This window comes from Cervus canadensis, chromosome 6 (assembly GCF_019320065.1).
Source record: "Cervus canadensis isolate Bull #8, Minnesota chromosome 6, ASM1932006v1, whole genome shotgun sequence".
NCBI classification, from domain to species: domain Eukaryota; kingdom Metazoa; phylum Chordata; class Mammalia; order Artiodactyla; family Cervidae; genus Cervus; species Cervus canadensis.
In genome coordinates, this window is record NC_057391.1 from 37,872,633 (window position 1) to 37,891,790 (window position 19,158).

The 19,158-nt window shown below is 55.8% G+C and overlaps 2 protein-coding genes across 2 annotated transcripts; one reads left to right on the forward strand and one right to left on the reverse strand.

The window, feature by feature from the left end:
* The first annotated feature begins 710 nt into the window (after positions 1 to 710).
* Positions 711 to 9,715, forward strand: ITPKA (inositol-trisphosphate 3-kinase A). Its single transcript, XM_043471528.1, has 7 exons — positions 711 to 1,848; positions 7,566 to 7,662; positions 7,746 to 7,962; positions 8,103 to 8,307; positions 8,546 to 8,647; positions 8,942 to 9,013; positions 9,111 to 9,715. Exons 1-7 carry the CDS (start codon positions 1,360 to 1,362, stop codon positions 9,312 to 9,314), a joined length of 1,386 nt encoding a protein of 461 aa, XP_043327463.1. The 5' UTR covers positions 711 to 1,359; the 3' UTR covers positions 9,315 to 9,715.
* Positions 9,716 to 10,108: 393 nt separating this feature from the next.
* On the reverse strand, positions 10,109 to 18,098 carry LTK (leukocyte receptor tyrosine kinase). The gene is given in 16 exon segments (XM_043473014.1): positions 10,109 to 10,426; positions 10,528 to 10,583; positions 10,586 to 10,677; positions 10,731 to 10,806; positions 10,908 to 11,008; positions 11,101 to 11,122; positions 11,125 to 11,209; positions 11,297 to 11,358; positions 11,361 to 11,400; positions 14,916 to 15,046; positions 16,211 to 16,285; positions 16,288 to 16,368; positions 16,593 to 16,723; positions 16,799 to 17,030; positions 17,479 to 17,591; positions 18,025 to 18,098. Coding segments are annotated over 16 exon segments (1,689 nt in total).
* Positions 18,099 to 19,158: the final 1,060 nt, after the last annotated feature.

Consider the following 19,158-nt stretch of genomic DNA (forward strand, 5'->3'; position numbering starts at 1 on the left):
ATCAGCTCAGAGGCCATTCTTCTGAGGGCCGTATCCCCACAGGTCCCCCAGTAATCTCTAGGCATCATAATCCCCAGTGAGAGATTCTCATGGCATTTGGAGAAAAAACAGGAAATGTTGTGAAATGCTGAGTTCTAACACAAAGCAGCCTTTGCAGCTCCGTTGACCACTAACACGCAAAGTGGCCAAAGATCTACCACAACGATGCTACTGATGAGCACGCTGTGGTGTGTGAGCTCCTTCTCCAACATCAGAACCTTCGTCCCAGTTTCACAGCCACAACTCTGTGGGTCAGGTGAGGTTTACCTACATCTACAAGTAAGAAAACGGACTTGGAACGGTGACTAGACTGCCTAAAATCGCATCTGGAGTGTGGTGAACCTGAGGCTGGCTCTTTCTCCCGCGCACACTAAAATTATTCTTACCATTACGAGATATCACATCTTTCATTTTATTCTCACAGCATTCCTGTGAGGAGGACAAGAACCCTGTCAAGAAAAATCAGCAGTTCAAGGAGGAGGAATGACTTACTTCCAGTCCCACATTAGACTCCAAGCACCAAACTCCAAAAGGAAAGGAGGAACAAGAACTCGCCGCCCCCACCCCAGCCTCCCCCAGCCCAGCCTCCCCCAGCCAGCAGCCTGGGATGCTCCCCGGGTCTCAGCCAGGAAAACGTGGAGATCCAGGCCCCGCCCCCTGACCTTGTACTCTGCCAGCCTCAGGGATAGGGAGTGGGGAAAGCCTCAGCTCGTTCCCAAGACACAGTCCCCACTTGGGCACACGCCCTGGGGTGAGGCTTCCTGGGGAAGCCGAAGGCCTTGAACTCCGCGCCGAAGAGGGGGGAAAAGCCCCCCGAGACCTGGACGCCTTAGCCCAGAATGGGTTCACCGAGGAAAGGAGCCCGAGGGGACCGGGTGCCACAGCCAAAGCTGGACCAGCTCCACCCCCGCGGGGTCAGGGCCCTTGGAATTGCCCTGGAGGAATTCCTGAAGCAATCCCTGTGGAGTTGGGGTGTCGAGCGCGGCGTGGGGCGGAGCAATCCTTCCGATCTTCCCGAGCGAAGGTGGGCACTGAGAGGCCGCGAGGGCCAGGCCCGGGTTTTCTGTATATCCAGGAGGCCTGGGCTTCCCGGCCACCCCCGGAGCAACAGGGAGCCTTCGCGACTGGGCAGGAGCCCAGGAAGGCCCGCGCTTTCTCTGAAAGTGAAAGGAGTGGGCGGGGGGCGCGGCCGAGGCGGGGCCCAGGCGGGCTGCGGCGCAGGCTCCGCCTCGGGGCAGTCTCGAGCCGGGGGCGCCGAGCGTCTCCAGTGCCCGCCGCGCCGCGGGCTGGTGGGCTCCGCCGCGGCTCTGTTACCGGGAAATGACCCTGCCCGGGGGCCCGACGGGCATGGCGCGGCCGGGAGGCGCGGGGCCCTGCAGCCCTGGGCTGGAGCGGGCCCCGCGCCGAAGCGTCGGGGAGCTGCGCCTGCTTTTCGAGGCGCGCTGCGCTGCGGTCGCTGCTGCCGCCGCCGCCGGGCAGCCCCGGGCTCGCGGGGCCAAGCGGCGCGGGGGACAGGTCCCCAATGGGCTTCCGCGGGCTCCCCCTGCCCCAGTGATCCCGCAGCTGACTGTGACTGCCGAGGAGCCGGACGTGCCCCCGGCCAGCCCCGGGCCGCCCGAGCCGGAGGGTAACTGGCTCCCGGCCGTGGGTTCGTCGCACCTGCAGCAGCCGCGCCGCCTCTCCACCTCGTCGCTCTCCTCCACTGGCTCCTCGTCGCTGCCCGAGGACTCGGAGGACGATCTTCTGAGCGACAGCGAGAGCCGGAGCCGCGGCAACGTGCAGCTGGAAGCGGGCGAGGACGTGGGTCAGGTACGGGCCGCGGGGCGGGGCCGGAGCGGGGACCTGCTCGGAGCTCTCTGCCGACCAACTCCCGCCCTAAGCTCCCTCCCCCGAGAGTCCCCTTCTCCCTCTTTAGGCAGTGGGGTCGGTGGGAGGCGCCGGTCCAACCCTTCGCCTTGACAGTTTTTACTCCAGTTCTACAGGCGAGTCGCGACCCGGGCTCTGGGGCGTCTGAGAGAGTGAGGAATCCCCGAGGCCGGCCACGGGGACCGGTGGGGCGGCGGGGCAGCGTGACTTGCCAGCCATGAGATGGCTGGAGGGATCGGAGGGGCTTAGCGTTGCCCGGCGAACTCTCGCCGAGACCGGAGGACGAGCCTCCCTCTCTGTCGCCCCCTCTCCCGCGCCGCGGCCCCACCCCCGCCGTTGCCACGGTTTCCCTCTCCTGAGTGGGAGTGGAGCCGAGCTCCAGGCTCCGCTCGCGAACTGCTGCCGTCTGCTCCCGGCGCCCGCACCAGGCTTGGACGCGGGGAAGGGAGGGGCGCGGGACAGCGAGCTTAGGCAGGCAGCGCAACGCTGCCCTCCTCCGCTTTACTGCTCCTAATTCTGGCCGGGGAGGGTGGGGGGAGGTAAACTGAGGCTGAGAGGGTGGGACCAGCCTGCCGATCTCCGCCCCCGGTAGCCTGGATGTTCTGGGGCCAGGTTTGACCCTTTGATAACCCAGGCTAGGGTGCGGTGCAGTCATTCCCCGTGCCTGCCCCTCCGGGTCGTGCCGCGCCCAGGATAGCCGTTCTGTCCCCCTTGTTTTAATCAAGGCCAAATACTTTAAATAACTATCCGCGGTCAACGAGAAGGAGTTGCTCTAGATCCACGTTATGCAAGTGTCCCTGGAGTTGAGGGAGAGGCGGAGGGCGCTCTCAGGCTCTGGTGGCTGGGGGCTTGCCCAGAAGGGCGGTGAGAGCAGCTGACGTGCGCCGGGGCGGCCGGGCCTGCGGAACCTAGGCTCCCCCCGCGCTCGGACTGGACAAGGCGCGAGTGTCACTGTAATGGCTTGCAGTGGCTCCGTGATTCACTTACCCCTGAGACTTACATTATCCTCAAGGCGACGTGGTTTGTGACACAAGAGGGAAAAGGAAAAAGTCTCATAGAGCAGGAACCCACCCCGACACCAGGCAGAGGGTGCGGAGAGTCCCTCTCTCCTCCCCGGGGGTAAGGGTACCTCTGACACCTGACATTTCTGGTGTAACCCTGGTCCCAGAAAGGAGGCGGTGCCGCCCGAGGGTTTCTAAGGCGGTGATGAGGGGCAGTGAAAGGACTCCTCCCTCCCCACCCCCGAAAATCCAGAGCAGTAACTGTGGGCCCAACGCTTCCCCCGTTCAAATCTCTGAGAGCTGTAAGGTGGGCGCTGGAGGCAGGGCGCCACGAGGGCAGCCCCCGGCTTCACTCTTCCTCCTAAAGGCGGAGGAGGACCTGCGGCCCAGGACTGCTTACTACGTAGGCAGGCCAGCTGGGGTCTAGACTCCGGGGACCAGTTGCAGCTGTGCCCTGGGCGTCTTCGGCTGGCCTCTCCCACTCTGGGCCTCCCTGTCACCCGGCGCGGCAGGCGCTGGAGCAGATGGCCGTGGAGGGCCCTTCCAGCTCCAAGGCTGCGAGTACCAGGCCTTCCCAACCCCCAGCCCGCCGGGGCCTCCCCGAAGGCAAACAGCCACGGCGGTGGCAGATAAGCCAGGAGCTGTTGACAGAGGCCGCCTGCGTCCGCGTGGAAGGGCCCGGCTCGGACTTTGCCTCGCGGAGCGGCACAGCGCGCCCGCCTAGGCTGCCTTTAGGGCTTCCCCAGGCAGGAAGCAGAGCCCATAGGTTGGCTGACCGTGAAGGATGCGCCTGGGAGAAGGGTGCTGCGGCAGCACCCCTCAACTCTCAGCTCTCCAGCCCCTTTCAACTCCGGCCTGGGTGGAAAATGTGAATAGCAGGAAGTCTTTGTGAGGCTTGTACATCCTTCACCTTTTCTTTCTAGAAGCCGTACACTGTGCCCAGAGCCTGGAGCTGGGCTCCCCCTCAAGGCGGTTGGGACTGGGCAGCCTGCCTCCTTCCTGCTTCCTTTCCTACGGTAGAGGGAAGAGTCACCGGGAAGAAAAACCATACAGGCCAAGAGAGGAGTTGGGGGCCTGTCCCCAAGGGCAGCTGGCATGACATTCTTAGGCCTTGTCTGCCTCTTAAAACAATTTTGGGGGTGTTGCTCTAGCAGAAGAGAGGTTGTTTGACTCTTGTTCATTTGATTCTCTTCTCTCAGTGCTCCAGGATGGGTAAGGAGACCTGGATGCGATCCTGTCCTGGGCCCAGAACTCCCACACTTCACTTTTCACTAATTATAGAGCAGAATTTAGGTTAACAGACTTCCTTTTTAAAAAGCAAATGCCCCTGGGAGGGTGAAGTCGTGGGTCACTTATACCTTGGTGCAAATCATTTTATAAATTTAAACTGATTGTTCTCACCACCACCACGAGTATTTGATAAAGTATTGGGAACATGGCAAGGGGGTTGGGCTGGTAGAGAGCTTTAGCCAGAGTCTGGATGGCTGGAGGTAGGGCATGGAAGTCAGGAAGAGGGGAGATGAATACCAAAGACAAAGAAAGCAAAGGACTTCTGGCAGAAGATACACAGAGTGTCTGGTGTGATACAAGAAGCCGGAATTCTCAGGGCTTCTAAATAGAGCTCAGACAAAGGAGGGTCTGAGGCTAGTATTCAGCTAAGCTCTGCCCAGAGAGAGATGCTCCCTGTCCAGCCTCATGGGTGAAGAATTATCAGAGAGTTTTCCTATGACTTCATCAAAGACTCTCACATGGTCAGCTCTCCTGAGCTTTTTGTCCCAAGGTGTCTGGGCAGCCTCTTGCTGTGCGATGCTTTCTCAGACTTCTATTCGCCTGGCCAGGCGATGGGGTTTTAACCCTTTTTTCAGCCAGGTTTCACTCTGTAACATAATAAATCTGCTTTCTGATATTCACACAATAAAAGCCTTACCTGCTCAAAAATATCTTCCCTGCTGTTGTTCATGTGCCAAAATCCCCACCCACTCGCCAAAGAATGATTCCCCAAGAACCATTCTGGATATATGCATCTTTCTATATGCATTATGTTCCCTGGGGGAGGTAGCTCCCTAGATGAAGATGGCAGAATTCCATGATGCTTGCATCAACTCCTTCTATATCTGACCCTATCCATTACTGGCAGAGGAACTAAATCCTGTCATTACCAACCAACCTCAGAAGGTGGCTGGGAGGGCTCAAATGGCATAATGGGTTTGAAAGCCTTCTGTAACCCACATGGCTGGAAACAACCTTAGTCTTTGCCGCTCTTGGCTGATATGATCTCACAAAACTGGGGTGGGGAGAATGGAGAGATAACCTGATGTTATCTCAGTTTGGGAGCAAGTCAATGCTATATTATCACACATCAATCAAGAGGCAGTAGCCCAGGACTGCAGGTACTAAATCCTCTTCTACCAGGTCCACCTTTCACCTTCCAGCCTCACTCACTGCTCCTACATGATTGCAGAAGAAAGGACGATGCAGTTCTCCCATCTCACCTAACCCAAGGCTAATTCCATCTTCTACTGGGGTAGCTATGGAACTAGATGAACCCTATAATGAAGTCCATTCTGGCCCCACTGTCCCCCAAAATTCTGCCAGTAAGTCCCTAAAGCTTCCTGAAGCCCCACCACTAAACCCATCCCTTTGGATAAACTAAAGGTGTCCAGCCAATAGAGAGGGGTCCCCAGGCAGATCTCAATGTTTCCCCAGAGTTCAAAACACACCATCTTGTGGCTGCAAATTGCTTCATCTTGTACAAAGCTCTTTTTCATGCAGGGTCCATTTGACCTCTGGAACCTGCTGGAACAACTGGAACATAGGGGTGGGTTTTGAACTTGAGCTTAGGGCACAGACTGGGAGACCAGCTGGAAGCAGGGACAGCAGGAACGTTAACTCTTTGAACTTTGATTGCCTTCTGTAAAATGGCAGTAGTTACCATCTCAGGCACTTATTGTACATGTGCAGCAGCATCATGAATTTCAAACAGTGTGGGGGAAGAGGGTATAGGATGTGCCACTCAATGTACCTGGCACATACATCCTCCTGGAATTTTATTTGAGGATTTGGAGGTGGGAGAGTTTTATAATAAAACTTGGATTTATTATGCAGCATAATGCAAACCTTGTATGTATTTAAAGAGTGAAAAGGGGAGTTTTGAAAGAGATGTCATGCTTCTAGTGGGCTGCTTCTGGCTACACCCCCAGATCCCTGGGGATTGGACACGTGATCACACCCTACTGTGCCATGTAGGGACTTCAGGAGGAAAGCAGGAGCAATGCTGTCTGTTGGAGATGAGAAGCCTGGCGTGCAGTGGGCGGTCAGTAAATGGTGGCTTGTGTTATAGCAACAGCTAGGTCCGGAGGAAACAGGCTCACACAGATGAAATTCTCACTTGAGTTCACTCAGCTAGAAAGTGACAGAGCCAAGATTGGAAGCAACTTCGGACTCCCCCTCCAGTACTCTGTCACTGACTCCCATCTCCTCCCCATGAAAAGCAGTTTTATAGTCAGCAGCTTCCTCTGCTTAAGCCTCCACCCCAGTTCTCCCTCTCACGCTAGTGAACTGAGTGAGAGCTGGATTCCTGGGTTCCAGCCCTGTGGAGGCACACACATGTCATTCCTCTAAAAGGCAGGCGCCCTGGAAGGAGGCAGCAGACACACTCAGGTCTGAGCAAACCTGTGCACTCCAGTGGGCAGACACAGGAGTGATGAACTTGGTGTGGGAAGAGGAAAGGTTCAGAGTATCAGATGATCTCAGACTCGACGCAATGGTCAAGAGGCAAGAGGTACACCAAAATCTCAATTCCCCTCTCAGTTTCATCTAAGATGACAGACCATCCTCTCTGTATTCCATTTTCAAAACTCAGGTTTCTGGGTCCAGGTTGGGGCACCCTGGCCTTATCAACTGGTAGGGAGTGAGATGGCATCCAAGGATAGGAAGAGGGCCTTGGGGAGCACCAAGCCATTCTTTCTTCAGGCCCTACCAGGCTGGCCTCCCTGCCCTGGGCCTGTGTAATGATTTGTTTCCATGTTTGTCTTTTTCCCCAAATGAGAGGAACCAACGGTCCCAAGTATTAAATGATAATCCAGATTTGTGCAGGCAGTGGTCGACGCCGAGGAACGGGGCAGGGGCTGGGTGGTGTCACACTCAAGTCTCATTTACTACTACTCACAACAAGCTGGTGGGAGTGGGTATTTCCCCATTTTACAGATTAAGAAACTGAACTCAGAGGCTTCTCAAGCTCCAGAATATCCCAAGGCACTGGTAAAAGTGCAATGCTCAGAATTTCCCTGTGGTAGACCTGAAAATCTGCAATTTTTTTTTTTTTTTAACATCACGAGACTGTCTTCCTCACAAAAGTCCTAAAACCTCGACGAGCAGTTCAGTAACCTGTCCATGCAGCTGTGGAGCAGCAGAACTGAGCTTTCTGACGCTAAGGTTGGGGCTCTTTTCAGCACACTGGATATCTGTCATCTCCAGGTGCTTGTCTCAGGGTCCGCCACACAGGCTCACGATAAACTTCCCTGAGTGAACGAGCCGCTGAAGCTCCAGGCAGGAGCTGCTCAGGGTAGGGTGGGACGGGGCGAGACCATGTTCCAGAGGAAGGAGGGCTTGTGTACCGCTGAGACGCTGACTGGCAGACCGGGGTCGTGTCGCTTTCAGAAAAGCCACTGGCAGAAGATCCGGACCATGGTGAACCTGCCGGTCATGAGCCCTTTCAAGAAGCGCTACGCCTGGGTGCAGCTGGCGGGGCACACGGGTGAGCACGGGGCCGTGGCGGGTGCCGGGGGCGGAGGCCGGGAGGAAGGAACTTAGGCGGCACTGACCAGGGTCTGCCCTCAGGGAGTTTCAAGGCAGCCGGCACCAGCGGACTGATCCTCAAGCGCAGCTCGGAGCCAGAGCGCTACTGCTTGGCGCGGCTCATGGCGGATGCGCTACGCGGCTGCGTGCCCGCCTTCCACGGCGTGGTGGAGCGCGACGGCGAGAGCTACCTGCAGTTGCAGGACTTGCTCGACGGCTTCGATGGGCCCTGCGTACTAGACTGCAAGATGGGCGTCAGGTACGCGTGCTCCGCGGGGCGGCTGGAAACCAGTAAAGGGCCCAGGGCGGGAACGAGCGCTCTACGCGTGCCCAAGGCAGTGCTCGACGAGGTCCGGGTGTGTGCCCGCTCACGCCGCGCCGCTGCCTGCGCCTTCGTAGGACTTACCTGGAAGAGGAGCTGACCAAAGCCCGCGAACGGCCCAAGCTGCGGAAGGACATGTACAAGAAGATGCTGGCGGTCGACCCTGAGGCACCCACCGAGGAGGAGCATGCGCAGCGCGCGGTCACCAAGCCGCGCTACATGCAGTGGCGAGAAGGCATCAGCTCCAGCACCACTCTCGGCTTCCGCATCGAGGGCATCAAGGTGGGCCAGGCCCGCGTCGCTTTGTACTTCCCGGGCCCTTCCTCCGCCCCAGCCCCACTGTGCGGTGTCTGCCCTCCGTGTTGACCTCCCACCCCGACTGCCCCCGGAAGAGGCACCCTCTGGCGGCCGTCTCGCCGTCCCTGGCATTCAACGTCCGGGGAGGTACCGCTGCTCTAGCCAGATCCTCTCCCTTTGGGCGCACACGTGGCCCCTGACGATTTCTGCCCACCTTCTACAGAAAGCCGACGGCTCCTGCAGCACCGACTTCAAGACCACGCGAAGCCGGGAGCAGGTGATCCGAGTCTTTGAGGAATTTGTGCAAGGGGATGCGGAAGTGCTGGTGAGCGTGGGATCCCAGGACCCTGAGATGCTGGGGAGCCTCATACCGAGGGGTGCCCCCAGGTCAGGTCATCTGACGCAACATCCTTCCCTACGTAACCGGCATCCCAGTGTTTATCGCACTGAGCTGTTATTGCTTTACAACAATTCTGGGCTGCACGCCACGTGGGGGCCTGCGCCTTCCTCACCATGGTATTTGCCAAGCCAAGCATGCATCGTGGCGTTCTTCATAATCTCATAATCGCAGAGGTTCAGTTGGTATTTAATTTGTCCTCCTCTTCTCCACCCTCTCCAGAGGAGGTATCTGAACCGCCTGCAGCAGATCCGGGACACTCTGGAAGTCTCTGAGTTCTTTAGGAGGCACGAGGTAAGAGGGGCAGGCTCACATGTCTGTGGTCTGTCAGGGAAGAGGGTGGAGGGCTTCTCCGGATTAGAGCCATAGCCTGACGGTGGGGGACTCGCAGGTGATCGGCAGCTCGCTCCTCTTCGTGCATGATCACTGCCATCGCGCTGGCGTGTGGCTCATCGATTTTGGCAAGACCACGCCTCTCCCTGACGGCCAGACCCTGGACCACCGGCGGCCCTGGGAAGAGGGCAACCGAGAGGACGGCTACTTGCTGGGGCTGGACAATCTCATTGGCATCCTGGCCAGCCTAGCCGAGAGATGAGGCTGGGCCCCTGTCCCTGCTGACCTGAGGGTCTGACAGATGGAGCTCCGCCTGCGTCCCCACCATGCATGCAGGCAAGAGAGACTGAAACCCCGCGATGCGGGGCAGTGCATACGGCCCTGTAGGGACAAGTGCCAACCACTGTGGGACACACTGCACGCGCAGGGCCTGGCCCCCTACAAGCCCCAGTGTTCCTAGAGCCGATGACACTAATTAAGCGGGGGAGGGAGGAGGAGAGTGGGGTAAGTGGCTTCTTCTTCAGCCCAGCTCTTCTGAGGGGGCTCCATACCTCTCCAGAGAAGCCAGATAAAGAACTTTGTTTCACAGGCACTAGAGCTATTGGTCTGAACTCCCACACTACAATGGACTCCCCTTCCCAATAAAAACTCAAAGACACCAGCTTTGACTCTGGCTTCATCCCCTTCTTCCCTCTGGTCCCTTCTTTCTTGGCTCCCTGGCATCTGTCAGGTGCACTCAGATCACTGTGGTCTATGAGAAGAGCTCTTTTTTAGAGGCATGTGTAGCGTTGGGAGCTGCCCAGGTGGAGGATGCTAATGGGGTAAGGGCAATCCAGAGAAATGCAGAAGGCAATTTCAATTCCCCACCTACACCTTGTGGGTGGGGGTGACCTCTAGTCCCACGTATCAAAGGCTGGGAGTGGCCAGGCTCTTGCCCAGGAGGCCTGAGACTGGTTTCCAGGATGGAGAGTTCAGTGGTGCCAGGCTAGCCCTGAGACAGGCCCAGAAATGCAGCACAGACTGCAGGGGACAGAGGCTACATGGGACACAAGCCACCTAGAAGCCTGGGGAGGAGTGCAGGGAGGGACTGTCACCATCAGTGCTAGAGTCCTCATCCTTAGGACCCTGTGGCACCCAGGAACCACAGGTGAGATTCCAAAGGTTCCAAGGTTGGTTACTCCTGGATTCGGGGGACTTGAGGCCAAAGGGCAGCTGGGGACCAAGGAGGCTCCCTCCCAAGTTCTTCAACCTCCCCAGACTCAGTTCCTGGGCCTGTGGAGATCTTAGGCCCCCCCAGAGACCGGCTCCCCAGCCCCTTCCTCCTCCAGGATGGGTTAATTCCATTGAAAGGGGTGAATTTAGCACAACAGGGTTCTTTAATAGGAAGGTAGAGGAGTAGGGGCTCATAGTGTTGTTTTATGGTTTCCCTCCTGGTCCCCAAGTCCAGGATGGTTGGGGCAGGTCAGGTGGTACACCTGAGTGCTGTACTGAAGATGCTCCAAGATGCTGGCAAAACGAGGACAAAGTTCAGCTGATGCTTTCAACACTGAGTCATGATACACTTACCTGGGGAAAGGAGTTCATTGCCAACCCTGGCAGTGAAAAACCTCCCCCTCAAGACAACACTCCATACTCACACTGAGAGGGTCATCCATCCCCCACCCTCCTGCCCCATGACACAGTCAGCACCTCCTGACTGGTGCACCCAGGGTAGGGTATATAGCCCAGTGAGATCTCCCAGAGCAGCATTTAAAGACCTGCATCACATGTGGTGGGAACCGAGTACAGTGGAGCCCATCAGGAACAGCTTCCCTTTCTCTCACATGAGGTGACCCAAGGTAGTGGAGTGCATGTTATCACCAGGAGTCTGTCTTGGATGTAAAGATGCCCTCCAGGGAGGCTTCTGGGGGCCCCCCGCAGAGCCTGCCCCCCCCCCCCTTGTGGTAATAACTGGCCCTACAAGAGGGAGGAAGGGAGTGATGAGCTCTTCAAATGGTCTGAAGGTGCTAGTAAACTCCCTTGGAGCACCACATGCCCAGGTCCTACACCTGTAGATATTGCTTGCATGCAGAAGTCTCCAATCTTGGCCACTTGGCTGAATCCAGTGCAGCTCAGAAGGCAGTTCCTCGTGGCCCAGCAGAGTCAGGCAAAAAATCACTGCCAGAACTCCAGCCTTGATCTTGTCTTTAAAAGGGCTATTCCTTGGGGAGGGAGCAGGATGGGCAGTCCCCAGGGCTAGATCACTTGCGACCTGTGGATGAAGTGATTTTCTTCCAGGTAGTGGCAACCCTCGGCTATGTCCCGACCAGCTGGAGGAGGTCTTGCATGGCCAGAGGTGATGGCTGGGCCTGGGTCAGGCAGAACGCACATCAGACCATACAGGTTTGGGGACCCATGAACAGGTCTTTACCTGACTCAGGAAACCCTTCATGTCCCCCTCCAGACACCAACTCCAGCAGAATTAGGCCAGAGGTAGCCCTGATGCACTCACAGTATTCTGATGTTCTGATGGCTGAACTCGCTGAGTCGGTGGTGCACATACCCCATCACCAGCAGGGAGAGGAACCATGCTCTAGGCTCCACAAGGCTGGAGAGGAGCTCTGTGTCCCTAGAGCTGCTACCTCCCAGCCCCAGGGTGAAGAGAAGCTATTTCTGCAGGCGGGTCTGGGTGCCTCCCTCCCACTTGCACCCCCGCCCCTGGCCCCAGGTGCGCCCCATGATGAGCGCCTCGGTGAGGAAATCCAGCCCATCCTGTGGACAGCAGAGTTCTGGCAGAGTCTAGTCAGGAAGAGAGGCTTCCCTGGTGGCTCGGCTGGTAAAGAATCTGCCCGCAATGTGCTAGACCTGGGTTCGATCCCTGGATTGGGAAGATCCCCTGGAGAAGGAAAAGGCTACCCACTCCAGTATTCTGGCCTGGAGAATTCCATGGCCTATCCATGGGGTCACAAAGAGTCAGACGTGACTGAGCGACTTTCACTAGGGAGGAAGACAACAGAGCTCCTGAGCACCCTGGACATTTCAAGAGGGTGGGCTGACCCTATCTCCAGCCATGACTCCTTTGTCAGAGACCCTTCTCTTCTACTCTGTCAAAAGCCCCACCCCTCTCACCTTGATAGTCACCTGCAGGAGGCTGGGGTCCCCAGAAAGCCAATTACCAGTCCCTCATAGGCCTCTCCAAAGACACCACGGGCCAGGGCTCTGCAGAAAGGCAGATTGAAAGGGAGTGGGTGGTTAGGTCTGGGGAAGGGTCCTTGAGGGTCTAGAGCCTCCTTTACCTCCCCTGTCCCCCTGCTCACCCTCCATATGCCCAACTGGCCCTCTCCGGGGGTCTGATCTCTCTGCATCATGGCATGTCCCCAAGGACAAGCTCTGCAGGGGTGACGGTGACCAGGGCAGAGTCAGGGCAGAAGAAAGGGCAGGTGTGGGGTAAGGCGGTGGGGTGGGATTCTGTGCTAAGTCTTCCCTTAGGTCCCTGCAGATGCTCTGGGGTGAAGATAATCCTTATGCCAAAGGAATCATATTTAGGGTCCCTACCATCCCAGAACTGGGATGATAGCTGACTTTGCCAGGTTATTTCCCCTTTTGGGGCTTCTCTGACCTCCATCTCCTCTATACAAGGGGTTTGGATGAGATGCTTACTGGGATCCATAATTCACCACAGCAGGGAGCAGGATGGAGGCTGGGGATTCAGAGTGCATTAGGCTCTCAGAAGGAGGGAGAGGATTCAGCTGAGCAGAATGAAATTGGCTGAGAAAACCTCCATAAGCCCTGGGGGCAGCATCCAGGACTAGGCTGGGCCAAGCCTCACCTGGAAGTAGTAGGGGTTGGGGATTGTCCTCATGGTGGAGATATGAAGCTTGCTGATCTGGAGCTCAAGGCCAGGTAGCCTCATCCACCATGGGTCAACATCGAAATCAGATTGATTATATTCTTTGCAGCCAAAGATGGAGAAGCTCTATACAGTCAGCAAAAACAAGACCGGGAGCTGACTGTGGCTCAGATCATAAACTCCTTATTGCCAAATTCAGACTTAAATCGAATAAATAGGAAAACCACTAGACATTCAGGTATGACCTAAATCAAATCCCTTATGACTATACAGTGGAAGTGAGAAATAGATTTAAGGGACTAGATCTGATAGAGTGCCTGATGAACTATGGATGGAGGTTCATGACATTGTACAGGAGACAGGGAAAAGATATGAAAAAAAGCAAAATGGCTGTCTGAGGAGGCCTTACAAATAGCTGTGAAAAGAAGAGAAGCAAAAAGCAAAGGAGAAAAGGAAAGATAGTCCCATCTGAATGCAGAGTTTCAAAGAATAGCAAGGAGAGATTAAAAAAACAAAAAAAAAGCCTTCCTCAGCGATCAGTGCAAAGAAATAGAGGAAAACAACAGAATGGGAAAGACTAGAGATATCTTCAAGAAAATTAGAGATACCAAGGGAACATTTCATGCAAAGATGGGCTCCATAAAGGACAGAAATGGTATGGACCTAACAGAAGCAGAAGATATTAAGAAGAGGTGGCAAGAATACATGGAAGAACTGTACAAAAAAGATCTTCACAATCCAGATAATCATGATGGTGTGATCACTCACCTGGAGCCAGACATCCTGGAATGTGAAGTCAAGTGGGCCTTAGAAAGCATCACTGTGAACAAAGCTAGTGGAGGTGATGGAATTCCAGTTGAGCTATTTCAAATCCTGAAAGATGATGCTGTGATAATGCTGCACTCAATATGCCAGCAAATTTGGAATCAACTATCTGCCCCTGGAACCCCACAGAAGCCTGTTGGCTCAGTGAAGAAATCAGCCATGACTGCTGGGTGCTCTGTGCCCAGAATCAGGACCCCACACACCGTAGGAAGGCTCAGTGTCAAGACCACCACCACAGCCACCATCAGAATCAAAGGGCCTGAGGGGGTGGGCAGGTTTGCCAGTGGGAAACTCCTCTCTTTCCCTCTACCCCAACTTTTAGTAATGCCTCTAGACTCAGCTCGAGTGTTCGCTTTTCCATGATGCTTTCCTCACTTATCCTAAATGAATGCAACTGCTCCCTCCTCATCACCCCTAAGACACTTTACACCTCCCATGGCAACTGTCACTACAAGATATATGTAGATATCTAGATATAAATATAGACATATATAGAGACAGTGATCAGTATCTCCCCTACCACTCTAGACCACTAGACTACATGCTCTGTGAAGGTAGAGCAAGCACTGGTACACCTCTAATCCCCTGCCCAACACCCAGCCCAGTGCCTGGCACACAGCAGATATCCTTCCCAGTGCCCTACTGCTCCTCCCCTCCTATGGTCCCACGAGTCCAGACCTCAGACACAGGCAGGACATACCCATGCAGGTGACATTATCCGCAGCCAGCTCAATGCCCTCTGGGCACATGCAGTTGGCCAATTAGAGCTCGGCCTGGCATTGGCAGATCTTCAAAAGGCAAAGACAGCAAATGTGGTCTAGTCGAATCTCCACCTCTCCGTGACTCTCCATGACAATGAGTAAAAGAACTGATATTGCTGGGTGAGGGTGGGGGGCGTATGTACTTTTTCCAGTTTTGTGGTTAATTTTAGCCCTGAACTTTGGAATGAGGAGCAATGCCAGGCATTTAGGGAGGGTGGGAGAGTTTGGGGGGACTTCTGTCAAGCTTGTATGCTTCCTTTTCTGGGATCCTTGAGCTTGCAGGTTGTTGAAGAGAATTCAGAGCAAGAGATAATTTGACAAGCAGATCAGAATGCCCCCATGCTGGCATCACAAGTGACAGCCCAGCTCCCAAGTATTCCTGAGTTGTGCAAGACTGGGTAGTTCACAGGGCAGAGCTGGTGGTCCGGGCTGAGGAAAAGGGCTATACCAGGCTGAAAGGTGGGGTGTAGGGGCCAATACCTGCCAGAAGCTGCAGGCAGAACTCACTGTTGGGGTGTATGACAAAAACTGCACTTTCCTCATCAGTCCAGGGAATGTCAGTCTCTGAGGCATCACTCCCTGCCAGAAACTGAGATAGAGCGTTTGGCTATGAAATGGGGGAAGGAAGAGGAGCACACGGCTCCTCACAGATGGGAAGCTGGCTTATACAGCAGGGAAGCCGGAGTCTCCCCGTGGAAACCCCAGTGTGGCCTTGTCTACATTCACATCACAGTACCAGTGCTGCCAGATGGCAGGTGGGAGCTGAGGGGCCAGAGACGTGGGAAGAAATAATAGCTGGAATCTGAAAGCCTGGTTCAGGTTGGCTGGCTCCTTGTCTGTCTGAACCTCTCTAATCCCATGTTCTCAACTATAAAATGGAAGAGGCCCAACCCACACGTTCCATTTCTGCAATAATGGAGATAATGTGTATAAAGTACTTAGGAACAGTACTGCCCAGACAGACAGGAAGGCTCTGTTTCTTTATAGCAGTGGTTTCCAAACTCTGGAGTGTATAAGAATCACTTAGAGACTTGACTAAAACACAGATAATGGGACCCTCCCCTAAACTTCTGATTCAGGAGGTTGGAGGGAGGCTGAGAATTTGTATACCTAGCAACTTAGGTGGTGCTAATGGCTCAGCAACCACGCTCTGAGAACTGCTGACTAAACTGCCCCCGCCTTTCTGCCTCCCAGCTCAGCTTGCTAGTGCAGCAAGCTCTAAGTTCCCGGGACTACTACAGATCAAGGATGGGACCTGTTGTGCTGACAAAGATCCTGGATGTAAAAGAAAATCGAGGGAGTCCAGTCTGCACGTGTGCTTTGCAACTTACCCGACCTCCTTTTCTGATATTTATTACTCTACCTGCTCTGGCCTGGAAGGCGGGCTCAACACTTGTCCCAACTGTCTTCCGAGGGACTAGGTCTGTCCTTAAGGCTGTAACCTCACGTCACTCTCAGGGCTGCCCCAGTGCCCTCCCCAAGGGTGCAGCTAACCGCTGCCGCTGCCCCTCACGGTCGCGGCCCCCGCCGCCTCTCGCGAAGCCGCCGGCTGCCACCCAGCCAAGCTTAGCCCCGACCTCCACGTTGCCCTGGCTGCCCCCACCCCTTCCTCTCTGACCCGCCGGCGGGAGCTGTAGGGGACACACGACGTTCAGCCTCCCCCTGCACCTGCCGAGAGACACGGGGTGGCTGGCCGCGGGGACTGGAAGCACGCCCTCCCGTCCTCGCAGCCTGCGCCCTCACCTGCCTCCCCGCCTCTCCAGCTGCTCCTGGGCGCCACCGAGCGGCTATCTAGTTTCTGGGCGGTGGTCTGAGCCCCCCTCGGTCCTGCCGCTTCAAGGACGCCCGACTGCCTCCTGCGGCCGCCACCAGCAGCGGCCTCGGCTCACCCGTGCGCAGCCACGCGGCAGCGACATACAGGCGCGCGCCCTCCAGCCGTCGAATGAGAAGCCGGGCGCTGGGCGAGGGCTCGCGCCCCAGGGACTAGAGTAAATGTAGGGGCTCGCAGTCAGGCCCAGGGCTTTGGGGACGCCAAGGAGATCCTGTGGGTGCGCGCTCGGTGGGAAGGACCCCAACGCCTAGCTCTGGAGACCGGGGCAGCCCGCGCCGAGGGAAGCACGAACCGGAAAGACGCAGGTGGCACCCCCACCACCTCCGCCGCCTCCTGCCCAGCGCCAGGACCCTGGGACCCCTTCGATCCCATTCGTTGCCGCCCTCTCCTCAGCGGCTCCGAAACTCTCCCACCGGCGTCCGGAGCTGCAATTGGTGGAGGCCAGGGCCCTCCCCTCCCAGTGCTGAGGTCTGAACCCCAAGAAACGCCCCTCCCTCTACCCCAGCTCCTGCTCTGGGGCGCTTGAGCCGCTCTGCTTCCTTCCAGACAGGCCTCCTCTCCCTAAGACTGCTCTCCCGCAACCAAGGGAGAAGACGGCAGAGACGAAGATTCCATGTGCCAGTGATAGATGGTTCTTGGCACCTTTGCTGCCCGAGGCGCCATGGGCTGAGATCCTGCGGAATGAGGGCTCTGAGTCCCTGGTCCTTGACCATTGGTCCTCGGCCTGCCCGCCTAAGGTAGAGATTAGTGATGGAGGAGGTTCCAGAAGTTCTTATCTGAGGGACTTAGGGGATGTAGTGTATTTTGAAGGAATGGGGAGACTAGGTATGCACACCATAAAATTAGATTTTGCACTTATTTCAAGAGGCTTAATGGAGATGGTGAGGGAGGCTCAAGCCACCTCTTGCAGCAGCCATTGGTTATGAACACTCCTCTTGGCAGGAACAGGCTCCTGGGTATAGCTAACTTGGTGGCAACTATTGCCACCCCTTCCAGGGTTTGGCTGGAAGAAGGGACAAAGCTGCTTGTCACTGCGGGATACACCAAGACTCAAAGTGGAGCACAGGTACCCTTAGTTCCCCAGACCACAGAACCTCAGATTTGCAGCTGCTGCCCACATCTACTCCTGTTTCTGCCAGTTATCTATTCTTTATAGATACTGGCCAGCACCCATGCCTACCACAACTGCTCAGAGTCCCAGGGGCCCCCACTGTTACCACCACACTGCTGCTAGTGAGGGCCCAAGCCAGCTCCTGGCCCTGCAGATGGAGAAGAGCCAACGCCCCTCCGTGCCTGAAAGCAGGAAGGGAGGAAAGGGTCAGGAGCACCTGCCCCAGCCTGAGGGACCCCACACGGAGTGGAGAGTGGAGGAGAAGGAAGGCGCTCAGAGCTTACCTGGGGGAATTAGGGGGAGGCTGGCTCAAAGCTGCTAGGCAGGATGGTGATGCTCGGGTTCCAGGGACTTTGAGCCGGTGGCAGCAAGGACGAGGATGGGGGAAATGATGCCTGGGACCGCAAGCTGGAGCAGAGAATTGCACCTGAAAGGTGACGAGGTCACGGCAGGGTGGGAGAGGGCACATGTGTTAACAGGATGGCAGATGAAGAACCTCTAGCAGCCACACTGCTATCCCCACCTAGCTGGGACATACTAGCACCTGGAAGCTACCCAAGCCAACTCTGGTTGCCAAAGGCCCACTGGGGTGGGGTAGAGGTGATGTGTGCTCACTTTTCTTGCCCGGAGAGCTTTTCCCAGTGGATGACTTGGGCACAGCACCGAGGTCCATCCTGCAGGGCCCCCATTTTTCTCTCTACTTGGTTTGGTGGTTCTGCCCCCATGCCATGCTGAGACCCATGGCCTGTCCCTCCTTCCCCAGCAGAGATCTGGATCCTGGGACAGACACCCACCACATTTCTTTACCTGCACTCACTCCCCGTGTTTTGGCTGCAAGGGTTCAAGCATTCAAGGCCTCTGCAGGAGCCACTTGGAACCCCGTTTGTCTCAACTGCCACCCCCAAGTCTAGGAAGTTGCCTGTAACATTATGGTCCCCTGACTGCCAGAAGGCACTTACCAGAGCCATAGCAGCAGCTGAAGGAAGAGGACTGGCCCACCACAGCCAGAGTTGCAGGCTCAGACTGCTGCTTTTAGGAATGTCCTGACTCTTACTGGAGACCGCTGGGTCCTAAAGCCGACCTGACTACTCCCAGCTCAGACCCTGGGATGTCAAGCGTTCACCTGTACAGTTTTGTTGCCTATGTCAACTCTGTGCACAATTTCCATGATTTGGTGAAAAGCCTGAGCCTGATATCAAAAGACCAGAGTGCCAGGAATTCCTTGGTGATCCAGTGGTTAGGACTTCGTGCTTCCACATCAGGGGCATGGGCTCATCCCCTGGTCGGGAAACTAAGACCTTGCATGCTGTGCTACAGGGGAAAGACAAGCATCTGTGGTGAACTGGGTTTGGTGAAGAGATCACAACTCAAGGAGTTTCTCTACCACCTGCAAAAACATAGGAAGGGAAGTTGTTTTGTAACCACAAGGCACCCGATAACTGAGAGGGCCACGCACCATCAGGTGGTTTTTGTCTCTTCATTTTTTTTTCCCTCAAAATACCAATTTTGAAGGCTGATACCTATAAAAAAAGTTATAGTAGTTAGCTACTTGGTAATCTCTGAGTGTATAGTGCTGGTTGTAGACACTACAGTGATTTAAAAAAAAACAAAAATGTCTGGCACCCATGTCTTTTTTTAACTCTTACTGTGAGGTCACAGAATTTACAAGGTCCCTGTAAGCCAGTGGTTCTCAAAGTGTGGTTGGTTCTGGACAGCAGCAGCAGATGGGAGTTTGTTAGAAATGCAAAT